General features: G+C 40.6%; 1 protein-coding gene across 1 annotated transcript in view; it reads left to right on the forward strand.

Moving 5' to 3' along the window:
- NF1 (neurofibromin 1) overlaps nucleotides 1–21,403 on the forward strand; it is a 69,508-nt gene extending 48,105 nt beyond the window's left edge. The window contains exons 40-58 of the mRNA XM_026047882.1: nucleotides 871–1,064; nucleotides 1,463–1,603; nucleotides 1,818–2,097; nucleotides 3,287–3,501; nucleotides 3,709–3,770; nucleotides 3,898–4,012; nucleotides 4,225–4,326; nucleotides 5,859–5,999; nucleotides 6,335–6,461; nucleotides 7,038–7,169; nucleotides 7,657–7,792; nucleotides 8,616–8,773; nucleotides 9,609–9,731; nucleotides 10,395–10,522; nucleotides 11,081–11,181; nucleotides 11,990–12,132; nucleotides 12,770–12,816; nucleotides 13,240–13,456; nucleotides 17,549–21,403. Of these exons, the coding sequence (XP_025903667.1) occupies nucleotides 871–1,064; nucleotides 1,463–1,603; nucleotides 1,818–2,097; nucleotides 3,287–3,501; nucleotides 3,709–3,770; nucleotides 3,898–4,012; nucleotides 4,225–4,326; nucleotides 5,859–5,999; nucleotides 6,335–6,461; nucleotides 7,038–7,169; nucleotides 7,657–7,792; nucleotides 8,616–8,773; nucleotides 9,609–9,731; nucleotides 10,395–10,522; nucleotides 11,081–11,181; nucleotides 11,990–12,132; nucleotides 12,770–12,816; nucleotides 13,240–13,456; nucleotides 17,549–17,691 (2,705 nt within the window). The 3' untranslated portion in view covers nucleotides 17,692–21,403. The remainder of the gene's footprint in view (nucleotides 1–870; nucleotides 1,065–1,462; nucleotides 1,604–1,817; nucleotides 2,098–3,286; nucleotides 3,502–3,708; nucleotides 3,771–3,897; nucleotides 4,013–4,224; nucleotides 4,327–5,858; nucleotides 6,000–6,334; nucleotides 6,462–7,037; nucleotides 7,170–7,656; nucleotides 7,793–8,615; nucleotides 8,774–9,608; nucleotides 9,732–10,394; nucleotides 10,523–11,080; nucleotides 11,182–11,989; nucleotides 12,133–12,769; nucleotides 12,817–13,239; nucleotides 13,457–17,548) is intronic.
- Nucleotides 21,404–21,719: the final 316 nt, after the last annotated feature.

Genomic DNA, 21,719 nt, shown 5'->3' on the forward strand with positions numbered 1-21,719 from the left:
CAGTAAGGGCTAATTGCGAATGTTTTCTTAGAGCAATTTAGATGAGTTTCAAGACTGTGTTTGTATCCGTTCCTTAATTATCAATTGTATAATGCTCTGAAACTGAGCATCATGATGAGATGGGCTGGAATCTGTTGGAGCAAAACCCTCACTTCATTTGTCCACTTGAATGTGCCTTTTCATTTCTGATGAACAAAATTAAAAAAAATCTGTCTTTTATATTCTGAAATTAATGTTGGAACAAGTCTCCCTAGACATCTCAGTGCTTTGGAATGAGTAGGTTTATTCTGAGAAATCACAATATGGGCTATTTGTTTCCTAGGGCTGTTGTTAATTTTGTACAGTATGTACTTTAGATCCATATCAGGTTGCTAATAACTCTTCAGAAATGCTGCACACCAAAACCCAGGCTGACATCCACGACAGTGACAAAGAGCTTACAAGGCTTTTTCAACATATACCATTTAGATAATTCTTTCAGATTATTTTTATCTCTTTTATTAGTAAATCTCATTCTATTCATTATATTAAAAGCAGTTTAGAATACCTTCTCAAGATGGAAAAAAAACCTTAAGTCCTCTCTAATACTGAGTTTACATATCCTTACCTTATAGCTCTTAATTAAAATGGCAAAATCTTGCCAGATTCCTACAGAAGTTTCTTGGATGTTGTTATTAGAGTATGTTGCTTTGGAGGCTTGTCTTTTTGCCCAGTCACATTTGTTCAGATCTTCTACCAACCTCCTCCACCCATTTAGACAGTAATTCTGTTAGACTGTGCAATTGAAATGAAAAGGGCTTGCAAGTAATTCTTTACAGGTAGGTAGAGACCAGGTCTGCTTTCATTTTACAATGTGAATTTTTATTTCAGGTATTGAACTGAAGCATCTTTGTCTGGAATACATGACTCCCTGGTTATCAAATCTGGTGCGATTCTGCAAACACAATGACGATGCCAAGCGCCAGCGGGTCACCGCCATTCTTGATAAGCTCATCACAATGACGATAAATGAAAAGCAGATGTATCCTTCCATTCAAGCTAAGATATGGGGGAGTCTTGGACAGGTACAAGTTCTTCATAATTTACTGCAATTTATATATGAGCAGCAAATTATGGTGTTTTTAATCACAATGTTGATGAGGGAAAATACAATGTACCTTGATAGGACCGAAGTATATTAACTGTATGCAGAAAAGAGCATATGTTTCTTTTCTGTAAAAATACTTTTAATCCATTGACTAACTACTGAACTCTAAATTTAGGAGTGTGTTATTGGACCCTGTTGAAAATTAAAGGTTTTTGGTTTGGTATTAGTCATAAATATTTCTTCAATTCACAATGAAAGTATTAGTTGAATATCATTCAACTAAAACGAATGATTACTTATTCAAAAAGCTGTTTACTGCAGAAAAATAAAGTTAATTTAAGAGATAGTGACTTTGTGTTTTGTTTTCTCCAACAGATAACAGATCTGCTTGATGTAGTGCTGGACAGTTTCATCAAAACTAGTGCCACAGGAGGGTTGGGATCCATAAAAGCTGAGGTTATGGCAGACACAGCTGTAGCTCTTGCATCTGGAAATGTGAAATTGGTTTCAAGCAAAGTGAGTGCCTTTGCCTTATTTTCTCTTATATAATAATTTCACTTGAGCAAATAATATGACATTGTGTTTTCTGAATAGTGACTGTCAGGCAACAAATTTCATAAAATGTATTCCTAGCAACAAAATAATTCCAGTGCTAAACTATAAGGGGTTTGACTGATTTTTTTTAGCTCTGCTCTTCATTTGATTAAGACACATGGTTGCTGTCTTTCAGGTAATTGGAAGGATGTGTAAAATAATTGACAAGACCTGTCTGTCTCCAACTCCTACATTAGAACAGCACCTGATGTGGGATGATATTGCTATTCTAGCCCGTTACATGCTGATGCTCTCCTTCAACAACTCTCTGGATGTGGCGGCACATCTGCCCTACCTCTTCCATGTAGTCACTTTATTGGTGGCTACTGGTCCCCTTTCTCTCAGAGCTTCCACTCACGGTCTGGTCATCAACATCATTCATTCTCTGTGCACTTGTTCACAGCTTCACTTCAGTGGTAAGTTTTTGTCAGATAATACATTAAGTTGTTTGCTCCTCTAGTTTAAGAAATATTTGAGGTGTATTTTCACTTTCATGAAGATATTGTATACCATGCCACTAATGGGATTAAAATATCTTTTCAGGTTGGAGAGGAACATAGGAGTCGTAGTGCAGACAAGGATAGACAAGGTCAAGTTGCTTTTGGAATGATTTGATTTTAGTTGCAATGAAGCTAATGGAAAGTTACCTCTGATTATCAAAACTTAGAAAAATATAGCCGAGTTGAAATACCTTTTACTGCAACAGTTCAGGAGTAACCTTGCTTTTTGGCATTTAAAACATAGCTGCTGAGATGAGTAGCTAAGACAAAGAGAAATGTTTAGTAAGCCTGAGCAGATAAGTAAGCAGTATGCGTGTGGCGAAGGTTAATTTCTGTGATACTAAGAAATCTCTTCAAGTTTGAAAATACTGTGTTACTACTTAATTTGCAGATGAGCTAGCTAATAAGCTGAACTAGGTAACAGAATGGAGATGAAATATGGCTCTCTGGACAGGTGTATAATGAAAAAATTTTTATATAACTGGTTTCTGAAAAAGGGAAGGAAGTAAATATCAGTTAGTATCTCTAATGCAGCTAAGAGAGAAAATACTCCTGTGCTAAATTGGGCTGATGTACCTCTTTTGCATGATTGCATAATGTGGTAACAAAAATATCAATTACATAAGGCAATTGTGAAACTACTATTAACACAGGTATTTTGCATACTGCTGTATCTTAGCAGTCCTAAACTAATTAAAATCTAAATGCCTGTATTAGCAATTAAGTACCTGTTGTTTATTATCACAGAAATGCAGTTTAAAACCAGACTAGATGTTGTACAGAAATATTTACACATTTATTCAAGTTTACAAGTATGTTAAGGCTCATTCGATAAAGATATGGAGCGAGAGAGTGAGAACATCTGCGTGTGGCTAGAGAGAAATGCACGCACGTGCACACACGCTCCATCAGCAAAACCAAATCCAAAAGCCCTGCCCTTGTCACTGCTCATTCTGGGACCAGTAGCAGGGAAGCAGTATTGGAATGTGCAGGCTGCTATCCCGGATCGTTCCTGACCTTGGTTTTCATGGGAGGGTTATCTTAAAAGTGTTGAAATATGATTTGAGTTTCAGTGTGTTAAATATGTAAAAAACTTATCCAACAGAGGAGACCAAGCAGGTGCTAAGGCTGAGCCTGACCGAGTTCTCTCTGCCCAAGTTCTACTTGCTGTTTGGAATCAGCAAAGTGAAGTCGGCAGCAGTCATCGCCTTCCGCTCCAGCTACCGGGACAGGTCCTTCTCCCCCGGCTCCTACGAGAGGGAGACCTTCGCACTCACTTCCCTGGAAACTGTCACCGAGGCGTTGCTGGAGATCATGGAGGTAGGTAGTGCAAAACAACGTACGTTATCCAGAGGGGAAAACAGCTTTCCTTACACGTCCTGCAGGCAAGCAGTGTAGTGAGATGTGCCTCCCATCATGTGGTAATGAATAAGTAGCTGACTGCTGAATTAAAGCACTGCACGTTCTGAATTTTAAAAATACTTTGCCGTAATGTTGCATTTATTCAAACAATGTAATTCTTTTTAGGCTTGTATGAGAGATATTCCAACATGCAAGTGGCTGGACCAGTGGACTGAGCTAGCTCAAAAGTATGTTGTAGATCACAAAACGTAACCCCTATTTGCCTGTGTAGCACGCTTACAATTCTCACTTTTTTATTATACAGCCTATTTGTGTAAATGTTTGTCTAATCCAGTGTACTTTGTTTCTTCACAGGTTTGCATTCCAATATAATCCATCTCTGCAGCCAAGAGCACTTGTTGTCTTTGGCTGTATAAGCAAACGTGTCTCTCATGGACAAATAAAACAAATAATCCGAATTCTTAGCAAGGTGTGTGCATGTGTGTCTCTCTTCCTTTCTGACTAATAATTTGTATAATTTGTAAATATTTTGTAAAACTCTTCTAGAATGCATTTAAAATGAGTTTGAGCTTTATAAATTGACAGCTGTGTTTACTGTGTAAACTATGTTTGCTTTTATCTTTTTACGAAGTAAAATCTAATTATGGTTTCTGTTTCCTATACTGCTTTTTCTATGAAAAGGGACTTGAGAGCTGTTTAAAAGGTCCTGATAATTACAACAGTCAAGTTCTAATAGAAGCTACAGTCATAGCACTCACCAAACTGCAACCTCTTCTTAATAAAGTAAGCAACTGTGGATGTTTGTTGTTTTGTATATTTGAAAAATAAACAGGGAACATTTTTTTGTAAATGAAAATTGTGATTATGGGTGTCACCTCAAGGCGTGAGGCCGTATCCAAAGTTCATGCTTCACTGCTGCAGTGCTTGCTCAGAAATCCTGCATATGGGAAGGACTTCATAGAAGCTTGAGTTTGGGACTTGTACGAAAACAGAAAAGCTTCAAAATGGTTAGAACAAACTGTTCTGCTGCCTCAAACTGAGCAGGAGCCGGGGAGACAGAGACCATGCTGCCTCTGTCTTAATTCTTTCTAAAGCTCTTTGGTCTTGGCTTTCAAATGTATGACTGGTCATACATGCCCTTTGGATCCAGGTTGTAATAAATGTTAGACTTGTCTGATTTGAAAATAATCTAGTCATCTGTATATTACTTTAGAGCTCTTAACTGGCAACATAGCAATATACCAACAGGCCCGCCACTATGAAAGAGGGAGTTTCCTGGTGCGACTGGGTTGATATACGGCAAAAAGGAGGGCGCTTGGTTAGAAGAAGGGCCAAGATCCTGAAGGGGATTTCTGGAGAGCGTGGCCTTGTCTGCAGCTTCATATTTGCTGCACACTGTATTTGAAAATGTCCTCAGAAAATAAATTAACGTTGGTATCCCTGGCAAGAGCGTGTGAAGGGCTCATTTAATATGCCTGCTTGACTTTCATTCACAGAGCCAAAGGATTTAGGCACAGTTTGTTAGTCTTCTTGATTTCACTGCATTTTGCTCTTTCCATGGTGACTTTACACAGGCTGAGTTGTCTGGACCATCTGGATAGCTCTGTGTCATTTAAAATTAACAGTGAGTCTCAGCAGTAGCAGTTGTGTATGCTGCTTGAGCTTCTGGTGCTCTCTTTCCTCCCGTTAGTGTGCATGAACTTACCCTGCAAATGAAGCTGACGACTTAATTGTCCTTTACGAGATGCCCCCAGCTGCCACTGTTTGCATTGCACGTTATTTTCACATATAGTACTTTGCAGAGAGGGTTACAGTAGTATCTATTGCTAGCAAAGACAACTTGTTCCCATAAAATCTACTGTGTAAGTGGCCTTAGATTTGTTGAATGCCAAGTCTTCCTATATACTTGTTCTAGGGGTGGAATTGCCAGACACTTATTTGTGCAGAATTGCAGTCTGTTTTCCTGTGTTCTCACTCAGGATGGTAAAGATCCATGTATTGTTCAGTCTGATGCAGGGCAATATGCCCTGGACATGCTGATGAGCCAAGGAAGGGGTAGAAGAGAGGAGCAAAGAGAAGGTTGACATTAATTTGCTTCAAACTTTCACCTGGGAGGTGCTTCAGGACAAGTTCGTGAACATCTGTTTTGTTCTCAAGCTGTACATGTTTGAGGAGAGAACTTGTTACGAGAAGGATAGCAGTGTATAGGCAAGAGCGTATAGCACATACGCAAGAGCGTGTATTCACCCTGTTTCTTTTCAGTTATAGGAACTGACTTGAAAATGAAATAATGGCTTTTTTTTTCTTCCTTCTAGGACTCTCCTATGCACAAGGCCCTCTTTTGGGTAGCTATGGCAGTGCTGCAGCTCGATGAAGTTAACCTGTATTCCGCAGGCACAGCGCTGCTTGAGCAGAATCTGCATACCTTGGACAGCCTTCGGGTGTTCAATGACAAGGTGAGCAAGCCCTCGTAATAAACCGTTATAGGAGCAGCTAGACACATTCAAAAGGAAAAAAAATCTTTATTGTTATGATCACTGGTTACGCAACTACAACTAAAAACTGTATTGCAAATAGTGTCCTAGAAGCACCAAAAATAAAACTGCAATGTAGAGATAAAGCTTGTGCTATTTGTTCCAGACTGGAATGGAGATATATAGATTATGTTCTAGTCAAGATTTTTTTTTTAATGTGAATTCTTAAAATTATTATATTTTTGTCCTTCTTTAAAAATTTGAGGTGTACCTAACTTTCAATGAGATAATCCTGTATTTTGTTTTTCCTGGGTCAGAGCCCGGAAGAGGCGTTTATGGAGATCAGGAGACCCCTGGAATGGCACTGTAAACAGATGGATCATTTTGTTGGGCTAAATTTCAACTCCAACTTTAATTTTGCGCTAGTGGGACATCTCCTGAAAGGTAAGAACACAGATTTCTGTTCATTTTGCATGTCACACTCCTAATTCAGAAACAAAAGCAAGGGATACAGGAAAGAATTTTGTGATTGATGTTTAAGTAACTTATTCCAGCTGCGTGGAACACAGAGTAGATGCAAGATTAAATATCTTTCGACTTAAAGACTTTGCCACAATCCCTAAAAAAGTTTTTGATGTGGCTGAACTGTGCAGAGATGTGTGACTTCATTTGCTGCTGTTCTTTATTTCTTCTTTCAGAAATGCTTTCTTTCTCCATTTGTTTGACTATATTCAGGCTTTCTGTTTATTCTAGGGGATTGATTTATGAGAAAAAGGATATAAGCACAGATATTCAAAATGATGTGATTTTTGGAGGAGGGACCTAAAAAATATTTCCTTGAATGTGCAGTTTCTGTTAGCATTGCTTGCATGCACTATACTGCTACTTATAGTACTACTTCCACTGCTTTCCTGAGAACATGATGAAAAATATTTCAAGTATTTTACAAATATTAATGCTTTATAAATCTACATTCAAAAAATAAACACTATATTCTGGTTTCTTAACCTCCTTTCTTAGGGTACAGGCATCCATCCCCTACCACTGTAGCAAGAACTGTAAGGATTTTGCACACACTACTAGCCTTGGTCAACAAGCATAGGAATTGTGACAAGTTTGAGGTGAACACCCAAACTGTGGCTTACCTAGCAGGTAAAATTTAACACATTCAAACAAAAAAAAAGCAACATGCTTTTAGAGTTGGGGTATTTGGGAGTTCTTTGTGGCCTTAGGTTGATGAAAATTTCACCAGCTCTGTGTACCAGTTGTAGGGGTTTGTCTGGGGCAGGGCGGCGGGTGCCTTGCGCTCAGCGCGTGCGACCGCGCAGCTTTGCACACGCTTCAGGAGGCTGCTGGCGTTTGGGCTACCCAGATGCTTAAGCGCCTGCCCTTAGAGCATTCAAACTCCTAGCTGCCTAGAAATAGGAAATCTTGATCACGTAGAGGGAGAACTTTTAAAACTAATTGGATTGAGAAATAAAATGTTTTTTAGTCACTTGCAATCTCTACATTTCAGCAAGGCATAATTACATTTCACGGAACTTGGTGCTAAATAAATTTAAATGGATGGAGCATTATCTGCTTTCTTCACTGTGCTGCAATCCTGGAAAACTTACATTAGCTTTCTTTGCATTTTTAGCTTTGCTGACAGTATCTGAGGAAGTTCGAAGTCGCTGCAGCTTAAAGCATCGGAAGTCTCTCTTGTTGACAGATGTTTCAATGGAAAATGTACCTATGGATACATATCCCATACATCACAGTGACACTAGCTATCGGTCAGTTATTTCTCTTTATTCGAGAATTACAAGTTACTTGCTACTTAATTGTTAATAAACAGTTATCCAAGTGTTAATGTCTATTTCCTTTAGTAAGTTGTCTTTAGATAACCTCTGATATATGAAAAACTAGGTCCCACAAAGCTAAATAAACTTCAGTTGCATGTTAGTGATTCCAAACTGATGATTGCTCAACATTGCTCAAGATTCACAGGGAAATTTGGCTGTCAAGTTCCTAGCGACTTGGTTTTTAGATCCATAAAATTATTTCAGAACTTAACTGGTCTAGTGGTTCTTAACCTTTTTGCTGGCCCCGTTCCATAAGACTTTTTTTTCATCTCTTTGTTAGAACAAATTTCTATTTGTCCCTAAGGGCCTCAAGACCTATAACCGAGCAGTCACTTAGTGCCTCAGCTCATAACTTGTCCCTGCACAGGCACAGAGGTGAGCCTAGGGAGTCAACCTGTGTCGTGAAGAGCCTGGCTTGCCAGTAGTCGGGGTTTTTTGCATCCAGTTTGGAGGAGCTGACTGTTACATGTCGCTCACCTTGCCTTTTAGGTTGATTTACATCTGATCTATTTGGTTGTTTGATTTTTATCCTCAGTATTTTGTTGAGATTCAGATTTTATTCAGATTCTTAGTTTTAATTGGCTTAAACAGTTTTTGCAGGCAAAGTAATTATTTTTTCTTAGTGTGTATTTCTGAGAGAATAGTCCATTAGGAGAGATTGTTTTAATGAAGGATACCTTGACTAGCTGAAAATTTTATGCCTACGTGTGCACAGTTTGAAGAGTGCTGTCATTGAATTTCTCTGCACTTTCAGGACACTAAAGGAAAATCAACCGTGGTCATCACCAAAGGGGTCGGAAAGACACCTAGCTGCAAGTTACCCAACAGTGGGACAGATAAGCCCTCGAACCCGAAAGTCCATGAGCTTGGATATGGGGCAGCCTTCACAAGCCAACACTAAAAAACTTCTAGGTTATAAAGACACCTAATCTGCTATTTTTTTTCTACAGATAATCCCAGGAGTATTCTTTTATACTGAATTTTATACCAAATTTAAGTTCCTGATTCAAAGGAATATTTGCAGCTTCTGTAAAATACAAATTGCAAAACACTGTGCAATTAGGAGTTCTGATCCAGTTCTTTTGATCAGAGAAGGGGGATGGAGTGTGAGTGATGCTCCAAACATGCATGTTGAAGTGGCAAAAAAAGGATGTTCCAGGTGTTAAAGATTCAGAGTGTCAATTCTTTTCCACCAGCCCTCCTGCAGACACACCAATAAGCTGAATATCGTAGCTTATGTTAGAAGAAGTGTTTCCAAAACATTTTAGGAGTTCTAGGAGCAAACTATTTTTTATTCATGGCCTTTCAATGCATCAGGGTTATGAGGAAAGTGTTCATATTAGAGAAACAAGATAAATTGTTTGTGTGGTATAGATGGATGAATAGGAGAACTTCTCATTACGATCCTGTTACTTCTTCCTTCTCAGTAATCCCATTTTGGCATGTTTATTCAGTGTAACATGTTGACTAGGAAACCATAGCATGCCCACAAGCTTACATAATTGAATAAATTGCATGCTATACTCATATGTATGGTGAAGCATTTTGGAAACTGCGATGGAGAGCGGCATGTGTGACTGTATTTTCTCTACCACCACTGAGAATGGTGATCATGTCCCCAGATTCCTATCAGTATGTTGTAGTTAAGATATAACTGGGCAAGAAAAATACACACCCTGCAAATCAGAAACACTTGCAGTATGGATTTAGCTTTAATGTTTTTAATTTCCTGATAAATTGTTTTTAGGTACAAGGAAAAGTTTTGACCATTTGATATCGGACACAAAGGCTCCTAAAAGGCAAGACATGGAATCTGGAATCACAACGCCCCCCAAAATGAGGAGAGTAGCCGAAAATGATTATGAAATGGGTGAGAAACAGGACTAACATTTTAAGAATAATGCCTATTGTAAATGCCTTGTATGTACATACAGAGGATTATTTCTAAAATTAATGTTCATTTGCTTGGGTTACTACAAGGTAAGGGATAAGTACTTTTCTTAATGGCATCTGGAGAGATTTGAATTAAGAGTTTGCTCAGTTGACAGATCCAGAATAAGGAGCAGCTATAAATTACAGCATATAGGAGCGAAATGAAATAAAATTTGGCTTTCTATAAGTGACTAAGTCCTAAGTGCAGATTTTTGCACACGATGCAATGAGACTTATGCCTAGAATGCCTCTCTTCATCTTCTGCCCCATCTGCTTCCTGTGCCCCCACCCCAATTGCAATGCAAGACCAGGGTTCTTCTGGTGTATCTGATGTTGGTCTGCTGCCTGACCCTGACTATGTTACTTACCACCCCTGGGCCTGTATTTCACTAAAGAGGAAATTGGGGTTACTCTTCACCATCTGATAATACATCCCATGTGACAGTCTAGCACCACTAGTATGACAGCATCATTGTTGCTTTTACATTTTACAGAAAGGCCGTTGATCTCCGAAGTTTGCGTGTGAGTGAAGTTGTTGTGCAAGAACTAACTCTGTTTGGTTTATTGTGCTTTGGATGAGTTACTCTTTTCTGTCTGGCAGAAACCCAGAGAATATCACCACAGCAACACCCACATCTTCGAAAAGTCTCTGTTTCTGAGTCAAATGTCCTCCTAGATGAAGAAGTTCTGACTGATCCCAAAATTCAAGCACTCCTGCTTACAGTTCTTGTAAGCCTCCTTTCTGTGTGTTATTATGCATTATTTTCTGAGGGCCATTTAGCTTCAGAAGGCACATATATGTCACTGCAGTAGATCTGCCTGGATCAGAATCAGTGTGGGATATGTAATTGTATTCTTTTGCTGCCATTCTTCAAACGTGCTAGGATTCACTTTTAGGAATGTATTTAAATTCTGTAAGAACAAATACTGAAATTTCATTATTTGGTATTTTTCTGTAAGACATCTGCTGTGGTCCTCTTTTCTTGGGGGAGAGATATCAGAAGCTAACTTTATATAATAAGAGGATTTTATATATTATATTTTAAGTTGCACCAAAATATTTGCTAAAACAAAAACTATTGTCAACTGTTTGCTCCTCATGTAAATATAAAATACTTTATCGTGTTTGGACCTAGAGTCAAAGTGGTGTTTCATAATGCAGCTTTTCTGCAATTCAGAGTTCTTAAAACTTTAAACTAAACAAAAGCAGCAAAAAAAAAGAAAAAAAGCAAATGGTATCTTCTTGGAGTGAGAAGCGTGCTGATGTCCCGCTTTGCGTTGTGGCAGGCAACGTTAGTGAAGTACACTACTGATGAATTTGACCAGCGGATTCTTTATGAGTATTTAGCAGAAGCAAGTGTTGTCTTCCCAAAGGTCTTTCCTGTTGTGTAAGTATCTAAAACTCTCTTTATATAATATGAGTCTTAAAAAAAAACCCTAAAAAATCACCCATTGCTAGGTTAGTAGCTAAAATCTTTGCTTTGTAGAGACAATTATCTGCAGCAGTTTGAGAATTTCCTTTCCTCTGCGTTAGAGGAATGCAGCGTCCTTACAAGAAGAGGCAGCCTCCGGAGCGCTGCTCCCGGCGCTCCTCAGGAGGGTGCCCGGCACAGCCGTCGCTCCCCGCTGCAGCGCCCTGCGGGTCGGTGCTGCCAGAGTCTGGCCTAGCAATTGAGCGGGGCTACTTGGTACGGCAGAGAAACACATCACATTTTGATGTGTTCATGCAGTTTCTATACAAGCCAATATAGCCTTTCTCCCTACTCGCATCTGGATTTTTTAATAGTGCCTCAGATGGATATCAGAGCAGTTTGCAGCATTGTTCAAGATGCTCTTTAGGTATCAGTTATACACAGTGTTCATAACATCGTCAGCACATGTTAGCAAAGCCCTGCTCAGATACTGATTTGAGTAGAGTGCAAGTGTGCAAGTTTCTAGTGAAAATTCTTCAATTAAAAATATCCAGAATATTTGCAGCTAGATAAAGAGAAGAATGGGTTACGCTCTTATAGTTCTGTGTCTTCTGAGTCCTCACTGAACATCTGCAGGAATTACACGATGCTTTTAACATTACAAGGAGCTTTTGAAAATCTCACCTTAGTAACTGTTTGTTAAAGTCAGTTGTGAATTACAATTTTGTTTAATTTTACTTAATTTAATAAACAAAAATAAGCCACTGCTCTTTTTTTTCTTTAGGCATAATTTATTGGATTCCAAGATCAATACCCTTCTGTCTCTGTGCCAGGATCCAAACTTGTTAAATCCAATTCATGGGATTGTTCAGAGCGTTGTCTACCATGAAGAATCCCCACCCCAGTACCAAACTTCTTATCTACAAAGTAAATATCTTTCTTTTTGTTAGGCAGTTGTGTTTAAATTTAGATTTACTAATGGAAAAGCCTCAGGATTAGCAAAATAATCCGTTTTGTTACGTGGAATCTCTTCGACTTTATAAATCCTAGTAATTAAAAAGCATTCATATATTAAACGACCACTAACATGAATGTTAAGCTGCTTGTTGCAGCTGCACATCAATAATTGAAGTGTAAAACCATCTGCATGAGTAGACGGTAGAAAAGAAGTTGAAACTTGTGTTGTTTCCACTACCCAAGTTGAGGGCAGTACAAAACATAAATGATGGAGGCAAATGAAGTTAGACTTGTGAATCGAGGATAGATTCAATTATGTGGTGTTATTGGAAAAATCTATGGAGTAACATTTTATTTTGAGTGACCAGCTCCAGTTTCTCATGAGACTTAAACACTTAAAACCTAATTTTTTTTAGTGACTGTTAACCAAAGACTTCCCTGAATATCCATAAGAAAGAAGTTTTAATTGAGAGACTTGTAAACATTGACATGATTTTTAAAGTGAGATGTGTGTTCATATGCTATATTTATGATCTAAAATATCACCAAGAATTTCATACATGAATAGCCTAGTGGTTTTGTGGTAACATTCAATACATTTTTGTAGGTTTTGGATTTAATGGGTTATGGAGATTTGCTGGCCCATTTTCCAAGGTAAGAAAAAAATATATATATAATTTTATCAGTGTTTTACTTTCTGTGTAAAGTATGTCCATGATGTCCCAGTAAAGATGCAAATATCTGTTACAATATGGTAGTGATAAGAACAAGCTAGTGGTCATTAGGCTTTGGGGCCCCAGCAGTGATTAGTAACTTGTGAGGTCCAGGTAAGCTGGTAAGTTGTGAAGAAATCTGCTCCTTCTTGCTGACTTCAGTTGCAAGTGATCTTTAATATGTTCCATTAGTTTAACCTGGAGGAGCCCCCAAAGTAGATTTCTACAGGTATTCACATCAAATGCTTTTCAAAGTTTTCACTTAAAATAAGTTTGATAGTAGAATGAATTCTAGGGCAAAACTTGTAGTAGCAAAAATAATAGAAGGAAATGAATCAATCTTTTTTCCTCTCCCTATCCACAGCAAACACAAATCCCAGACTATGCTGAGCTCATAGTGAAGTTTTTGGATGCCTTGATTGACACGTATCTGCCTGGGATTGATGAGGAGACCAGTGAAGAATCGCTCCTGACGCCCACATCTCCGTACCCTCCCGCCGTGCAGAGCCAGCTGAGCATAACTGCTAACCTAAACCTCTCCAATTCCATGACCTCGCTCGCAACCTCCCAGCACTCCCCAGGTCGGTAGCTCTTCTAATACTCCATAGGTAAGGGAATATCCTGAAGTTAGAGTTTGTTTAGTCAAATAGGCTCATCAACTCTTTGGGTGTGTTTATGCATCAAGCATCATTGTGTTCTGGCGTCGAATGAATATTAAGCTGTTGGCTAAGCTGTTACACTGATATTTCAGATGTTGGATTTTGTCCATCACGAAAGCTGTCTTCTAAGTTGTTGTGCATGGTGGAGATAACGCTAAGTGCATCCGAATGAACAACAGCTGCATCTTAGTATGGAACATATGCAGCCGTGGATCTTAGAAGATTAATAAATGTAAATGTATAATCACAGTATTTTTCAAGGAGAATATCTGTTTGGGTACTACAAGCTGACACACATTAGGAGAAACATTCGAGAACTCTGTTGAGCAGAAGAGAATGGGGGGGCTGGTTCAGTTTGTTGACTGTAAGGTTTAAGGCCAATACACTTAAACAGGCAGCATTATAGGGAGGTCATAGTCCTCCCTGGAGAACAAAAAAGTGTTCCTGTGTGTATACATGGAATCCTGGGTCAGTTCAGACCACCGAATAACCAATATCACCTCCGGTGATAAAATGAAGCATTCAGGAAGAAACAGCGAGAGACTGAGAAGAGAAACATGGAGTAGCTTAGCTGGCTCAGGGAGATGGGAATTAATTGCAAGTTGGTGCAGAGGTTAAATTTAGCAGCATAGGTTTTCAGGTGTGAGAAATGAGAGGAATCAAAAAGTATTCCCTATAGTATATAGGGAATATATAGTATAAGCTAGGGGAGATGAAATGTAAGAAGAAAACAGAATGGATATCAAAGCAAGCTGCATGAAGTGGTTTTGGACTACTGGCCCATACATCAAGGGCGTTCTTTGCTCCTCTGTCATAAGAATTATCTCTGTGATGCTTCTTGTGTGTGTTTTAGCTGCAGCAGTTCTGAATGCTGAAGATGGTCAGGTTTTTTATATCTGTTTTATTTCTAGCTTTAGTGGAAGGTTAGTAGGTTAGTAACCACTTGCACTTAAGTCTAATCAGCATGTTTTTTTATGATCATTACTTTGCTCAGTGATGCTATGCATGTTTTGTTATTAAATATAATGAATATATATTCATTATATATCCGTATACTATTCAACATGCAGAGGTGAGACATTGATCTGTCTCAATCTAAACGGTGTTTCCTCTCCATCTCTTACCATTTATTGGTGTCTTGCTGAATTCCTTGAGTCCTCACTTCATCCTAGCAGCCTGAACACAAAGAGGAGGTTCAGTTTGGGCTCTTGGCCCGGGGCCGGCCACAGCAGGAGCTTTGCATTTGGCGCTTCCCTCGCAGCGGCTCTGCACTGCTTGGCTTTGGTCAGTGCACCATTTACACTAGTTTAAGCTGCCATATTAGCCAGTACAATTTTGCCTACAGTAAGACTTGCTTTTTAAGATGTTTAATTATATTAAAAAATAAATCAGTCTTCTCTGGCCACTTTGTACATAGTGGTACGGTAGCATTATTTTTGCTGCATTTATTGGCCTGTTCTTTCCTCATTATATTGACAAGTGTGAGAGCCGAAGTAGTGAACGACCTGCAAACTACCAAGGAAAAAAAATATTGGTGAAAGAATTTTAGCCTGTGAAGTAAAAGCGGACCACAGATTTCTTAGAAGAGCGAGGCAGCCATGGTACTAGCAGGAAATGCAGTGGGGTCACCCCCTTACCCTCATCTGAGAACCACTGAACAAGAAAATCAAGTATTTTAGCAGTGCTGAGTTACTTTATCACACTGAGAAAAAGAAATCGTTTTATCAGAGTAAGTTTTCTTATTATGGTAACAAATATATTAAGTTGCAGACATGTGAAAAATTCCATTTCTCGCTTCTGGATGCCTAACTCTGCAAAATCATTGTTGATGAATGTTTTGTCTGTCACCATTTCTTCTCCCCTCCCCTGTCATGGGCATTATTCACTTACGGTTTCTTCTTTCATTCTGTGTCTGTGAAGCTTCTCTGCCTTGCTCTAAATCTGCAGTTTTCATGCAGCTTCCTCATCAAGGTACATTCTACTTTCATCCTATTTGCACGAGATTCTGCTTGATCTGCTTTAGGGTTGGGCTTGCGGCATGAGAAGCAATTTACTGATCCTTTAAACACGGGAATGGCTAAGCCAGTGTAACTGCTAAGCTGCTGCATTTCTTGTGTGATGCTAATGATAATACGTGATGATATAACAAGCAAAAAGATCACATCCTTAGGAATAAAATAGATTTGGTAATAGAGAATGGGTAGTTTGAGACAGGCAGCTTCCCCGTTGCAGATATTAAGCTAAAATACAGAATTTATTTCATCTGAGCTCTTTAGATTTGTAAGAGGTCAGCTTTAACATCAGGCACCAGCAGGATGCAACATGATTTTGCTGGATTAAGTTGTAGCAGATGGAGGCCCAATAACCTGGATACTCAGCAACATCATTTAATTTGTGCTTCTATCTGGAGATGTCAGTAAAAGCTGACGTTTTTTTGGCTCCCACCTGTGAGCTGCTCCCTTTTGCCACCGCAGCCGGGGTTTGTGAGCTGACACCCACACAAGGAGGGGAAGGACAGGGCTGCCCACAGGCAGCTTCCAGCTAGAGCTCGGAAACTGTCCCTGAAACTGTGTGCAACAGCGCTGAACGTCCTCTGTTCCTGTAACGCAAACTAAAGGAAATTTCATATATGAATGAGACAAGATTCTCTGGGAGACATAATTTGTAATGATAGGATTGTGCCCTACTCTCTTTATTCACTGTCATACATCCTAAATTTTGCCATTGACTGCACTTTTAGCCTCTCTCATGACAGCGTTTTCCGCCCGCTGTTCATTGCGATGCCGCACGCCTGAGCGTAAGCGGCGAGAGGGTGGGTAAAGCTGCAGCCAAGACACTGGGCTTGCTGCAGAAGCCCCGGGGCCTGAGCGGGGGGACAGGCGTCATTCTGTCCAGGGGCACCAGGATGGAGGCAGTAACTGCCTGGGGCTCATCTACGCTGAGCCGCGTGTTCAGCTTTGGTGGCCTCTGCCGCTGCTCTCTGCGTGGTTCCCAGTAACAGTGTCAGGAAACAGTTTCTGTAGATGTTGTTTTTTATGTATTGATCCTTCTGGCCAGGATTTGAATCACTCTAGTTGGTATCTACACTTTGACATTTAACTCAAGTGATAACGTGCATCATTGTGCCTCTGATGCCTACAAAGTAAACCTTCCAGCTCCTATTCCCCCTCGCAGCGTTACCCGTTTGTCTGCTAACACACTTGCTGTGATCCTTCCGCTGGTGAGCGGTTTGTGTGGGGGGAGTTGGTGCAGAAGTGCTCTCTGACACCAGCAGCAGCTCCTGCCGCCAGAGCACAGCCTTGCAGTCTGCGGCCTGAGCCCTTCCCTTGGTGCCAGACACTCGTTCTGGTCTGGAGGAAACCCATAGCACAGGCACATGTTCCGTCTCCATTCCCCCTCCTGGGGAATAGGAAGGCTGGAGAGATTTGTATTAAACATGTGGTTTGTTTGGTGGGACTCTTAGAGCTCAGCGAGTGTCTCTGAGCTGGAGCCCGAGAGGCCTCCACGCGACTGGGGCAGGTTTGTCCCTGCAGCCCTCTGCTCCACCGCAGCCCCTGCAGCATCATGCCTGAGGGCTGCTCCAGCGCACACCCGTGTGCATGGCCAGGGCTCTCAGAGGAGCCATGTGCAGTCCCTGCCCTGCTGCTGTGTGCGGTTTGGCTCTACACAGAGCCCACTGGAAGCGAGCGCCGTGTTGCCCTCTCTGCCCCGGCGCTCACTTGTGGCGGCTGGAGCCCAGTGTGGTGGTTCGACTTGAGGGGTCTCCAAAGGGCTGAGCTGGGGGTGCCTCCAGGAGGGCGGTCGCAAACGTGGCGGGGGGCCTGTGCCAGGGCTGAGTGTAACTGCCGTGCGCTCAGACGTGCCCTGGCCCTGTGGTCGGCTCCGTACGGCTCCCAGGGGGGTTCTCAGCACTTTGCAGACTGTGCTCCTGGCCAGTGCTGTGGAGACCTTTTCCCGGCAGCGCCACTCTGGTGCGGGGACCGGCATGACGTTCTGCTCCCTGTGTCCCTGCAGGCATCGACAAGGAGAACGTGGAGCTCTCGCCCACTGCCGGACACGCCAACAGCGGCAGGATGCGCCACGGCTCCGCCAGCCAGGTGCAGAAGCAGCGCAGCGCCGGCAGCTTCAAGCGCCACAGCATTAAAAAGATCGTGTGAGGCACCGCCTTGCCTTGCTTTCCTCCTTGTTTTTTCTGTTTGGAGACTGACTGACAAGCGGGCTTTTCCCAAGGGCCCTCTACCAGTTGTGATGCTGCACTTAATTTTTAACGTTCCCATGCTGTCAGCCGTGTTGCCAGATGACCAACTCTTGGAAGCGTTGCCTGAGTTTTGCTGCCACCTTCTCTCTTCCTCTCCCTGTGTTGGATTCGAGCCGTGTTCCGGAGCCACCAAGCAGCGTCTGGGTGCTGACGGAGCCCGTGGCCAAGGGAGGCGGGTGCCGCAGTCCCGCATCGCGTCCCACCCAGAGCCGTTGCTCAGTGCTCTGCCCTGCTTCTGTTATGCCTTGTTTGCTTCTTCTGTAAAGGAAAGTGTTAAAACTTAGTCCCGTTTGCACACCCCTTGAGGTCGTGGCGGTAGGAGACTGGGGAAGTTGCTGTAATCATGCTTTTAATTCAAACCTGTAAGATTTTTAGCTGTGGACTTTTTTTTACCATACTTAAAAGAAACTTATGATAGTTGCAGTACAATGAGCTTAACCAGAAATGGTTGATTAGATTAAATTTCCAGTAATTAGCAATAAATTTAAAAGGACAAGGAGGCCACATGAGTCTCTTCATTCCCCAGACCATAGCACCACATACTTGGACTGTATATGGACCAGACTGGACAAACTGGCTTTTTTCCAAAGCAAACTTTTTTTTGGGCTGTACTTTAACTGCACTAAAAAAGGTCATATAGTGGAAAGAAATCATCGAGAACTGACTATGCTGTCATTGTAGCAGTGTTGACAAATTATTGCTTCTTTCTTCATTTAGCATATTCTTTAGTTTTACCCTTCCCAACAATATGCACCTTCAAGAAATTCCTGGCAGAATAACTATTGGGGTATGGAGGGGAAAATTCTGTGGAGTGACCTCCAACTCTGGGAGATTATGTTTAGCAAAGCTGCTTCTGTACTGCCCAAGCAATGATATAGAAACAGTAATGTTTGCTTAAGGTACATGAATTTAAAGATAACTGACACTTTTGTCAAATCAAGGTTACGTTTGAATGTTGCAGTGCAATTTCTGGAATCAGGATAGACTTTTGCAGTCAATCTGTCTTGCAGAGCTTTCGAGGGGGGTTAGTTTGCAAGGATTCACATTTGGGGGTTATAAGAAACTGAAATTGCTGTCACTGTGAAAGACTTGTCAACTCCAGTAGTATATTAACAATGGATGACTGTGATAATATGCTGCTATGTTGAATGGTGTATAAAGAGGTAGCACGCAGTGCTGCAGATACTACCTTTATGGACTGAAATTGTGCAGAACGTTTGATCTCAGAGGTAAATAGAAATTCTGACAAAGGGCCTGTCATCTGGGTGCTCATTTTAGGGCTAAGTGTATCTACTGCTAAAGAACAGTTAAACTTCCTAGTTTCAGATCCCTGTTGTATGTTAGAAGTTATCAATTTATAAGTGGCTTTAAAGAAAAAAGTATATCCACTATATTAAAAAAAAATCCTATAGTGCAATTTTATTAGTGGCTTTCAGTAAATCAAACTCCACAGCTAAATTATTTAGAGAATGGTACAATTAAGTGTTCAGATGTTATTGATATAGCACATAATTCACATTTATCCACAGTAACAATGTAACATGTTTATGTAAATAAATTGCCTTTATTGTATTGATTCATAAAATAACAATTTAATTTTTTTATTTGTTTACAGTCCTGGGAAAAACTATGAACACAAACCTAATATGCAAATAATTTGCCAAAACACAAAGAAAATTTACAATTAATAATCTTGAAATAGGTATCATGCAAAATATGAAGACTTGTGCAATTAACCAAATTATTTTATTATTGATTGTATAGGAAGTGCAGTAGAAATGCAGTTCCTTTATTACTGAATTACTGAGTTACTGAATTGATACTATCTATGAAATGGATTCTGAGGCTAGAACTGAATTTAGGAATAGAGCAGTGACTCGTGCCATGTTCTTAGCTGCTATGCATTTATAACCTGGAAGTCACTGCTGTGAAACCCTTTCTCATCTCATACATCCACTGTGTAACAGCTAATCTAAAATCACTTTCAGTTTGCACTAGATCGTACTGAATCAAGCTAATTCCAATCCTTTCAGTTTTGCTGAAGACAATGAATTGTAGAAGTCTGAAAAATTGTTCTTGCTCTAGATAGGGAAAAAAATCTCCCATAAAGGTAATTGGACATGAGAAAAAAACTTAAAAGATAGATTTTAGTTGTTTTGTCTCTCTTATGAGCAGTTTTCCTTAAATAAATCCAGACTAACTACCAAATCAGTTTTGTCTGGACTGAGTTCCTCTCACTCTCTTTCAATATTTTGGGTTGCCTTTATTAAAAAAAAAAAAAAAAAAAAAAAAGTCCCTAGATTGGAATTAATGAATTATTTCCAGTGTGTAGTGTGAAACCAAAACAGTGATTGACATCCTTTCACTGCTGCAGGCTCAGTCCTAGTGACCAAAACTGATGCCCTCGCTAAGCAAGTCAAGCAGTTTGCTCTGCTTCTTGAGGAGCAGCCTCAAGGGGTGACACTTGTCACTGCATGGCACAGGGAGAGCACCTGACTTTTTAAAGCAGGGGTGTCAAACACGCTAGGAAAAGAGAGCCGAATTTAGTGTATGATAAAGTCTGTGGCCAGGCTCTATAGTGAGGACCATCGAGGCCCAGGTACAGAGTGAAGTTCTCTCCAGTATCCATGGTCAGGAAGCTCGTTGCTTAGACAAAGGGTGACAACATGGTGGTTTGTAATAATTAAACTTGTGTTAGTAATTGGTGGTTCAGTGCCTTACTGTCACGCTGGTCACTCGGCCTGCTCCCTAGACTCCCTGAACATTGCTACTACTTGGCCTTTTTCTTTCTCAGCGCGTCCCTTTGCTGTTGGGCCCCGGGCAGCCACTGACGGTGCTTGGGGGCGGGCGGCGGGCGCTGCCCTCGGGGGCTCCCAGGGCCCTCTGAAGACATGCTCTATCCGAGCTCTGTCCGTGCGTTCGGAAGCGAGGGCCTGAGGCAGAAAACCCGGGTTGGAACAAATGGAACACATAAATACGTCGTGGGGACTGCGTGTTTGACACCCCTGTTTTAGAACCTGTCATCCATTACGCACTAACTACAGCTAAGTACTGTAAAGATGATTAACATTTGTTTGTGTATTTTCCCTGACTTAAAGATAATTCAGTAGTATTTGAATAGTGCATAACCTACCTGTAAATTATGCCAATATTTCTGCTTTAATGTGCATGAGGTTTCCAAGAAGAGGAAACGTTTCTAATAAGTATTGTGGACTGAGCGTTTGGGAGCGTTCCAGTGCTCTATTCCTAACTGGGTTGTAGGTCTTAGGGCTTTTTCTGTTTCATTCTAAAGGGTTTTTGTTTGTTTTGGTTTTGTTCCTTTTTTTTCAAATGTAACAAAGCATGTCGTATTGTTATGCAACAAACTTACCACAACAAGTCACTTTTAGTGTTGGTCCCACCATTTTTTTTAATGCAGTATATTCACCTGTAAATAGTTTTGTGTAAAATTTGACAGAAAAGTATATTTACTACACTGTAAATACATGTGACTATATTGTATTATTTTGCTTTTTTGTAAAGCAGTTAGTTGCTGTATATGTATAACATACAAATTTGATTATTCTAGTGTTAGTAACTGTTAACTACTACTTCTCCTTCCTGCTGTTGCATTATGTCATTTAAAAACACATGCTGTGTATTATAAACTTACACTGTGTATGATATCTTACTATTTCCGTTTGGGCCTCAACTTTAAACTGTTTCCTTGACCCATAATCCTGTTCATATCATAAGCAAGTGTGGAAGGGCTGGGAAGAGCGCTGCGATTGGAGGGCAGTTGGTGAATACAGCAGAAACTTGGTTTCAGATAGTTGTTGCTCTCCCCATTTTCCCTTCCTTCCTTCCTTCCTTCCTTCCTTCCTTCCTTCCTTCCTTCCTTCCTTCCTTCCTTCCTTCCTTCCTTCCTTCCTTCCTTCCTTCCTTCCT

The sequence above is a fragment of the Nothoprocta perdicaria genome, unplaced genomic scaffold, assembly GCF_003342845.1.
Source record: "Nothoprocta perdicaria isolate Ctin4 unplaced genomic scaffold, notPer1 scaffold_50, whole genome shotgun sequence".
NCBI lineage: Eukaryota > Metazoa > Chordata > Aves > Tinamiformes > Tinamidae > Nothoprocta > Nothoprocta perdicaria.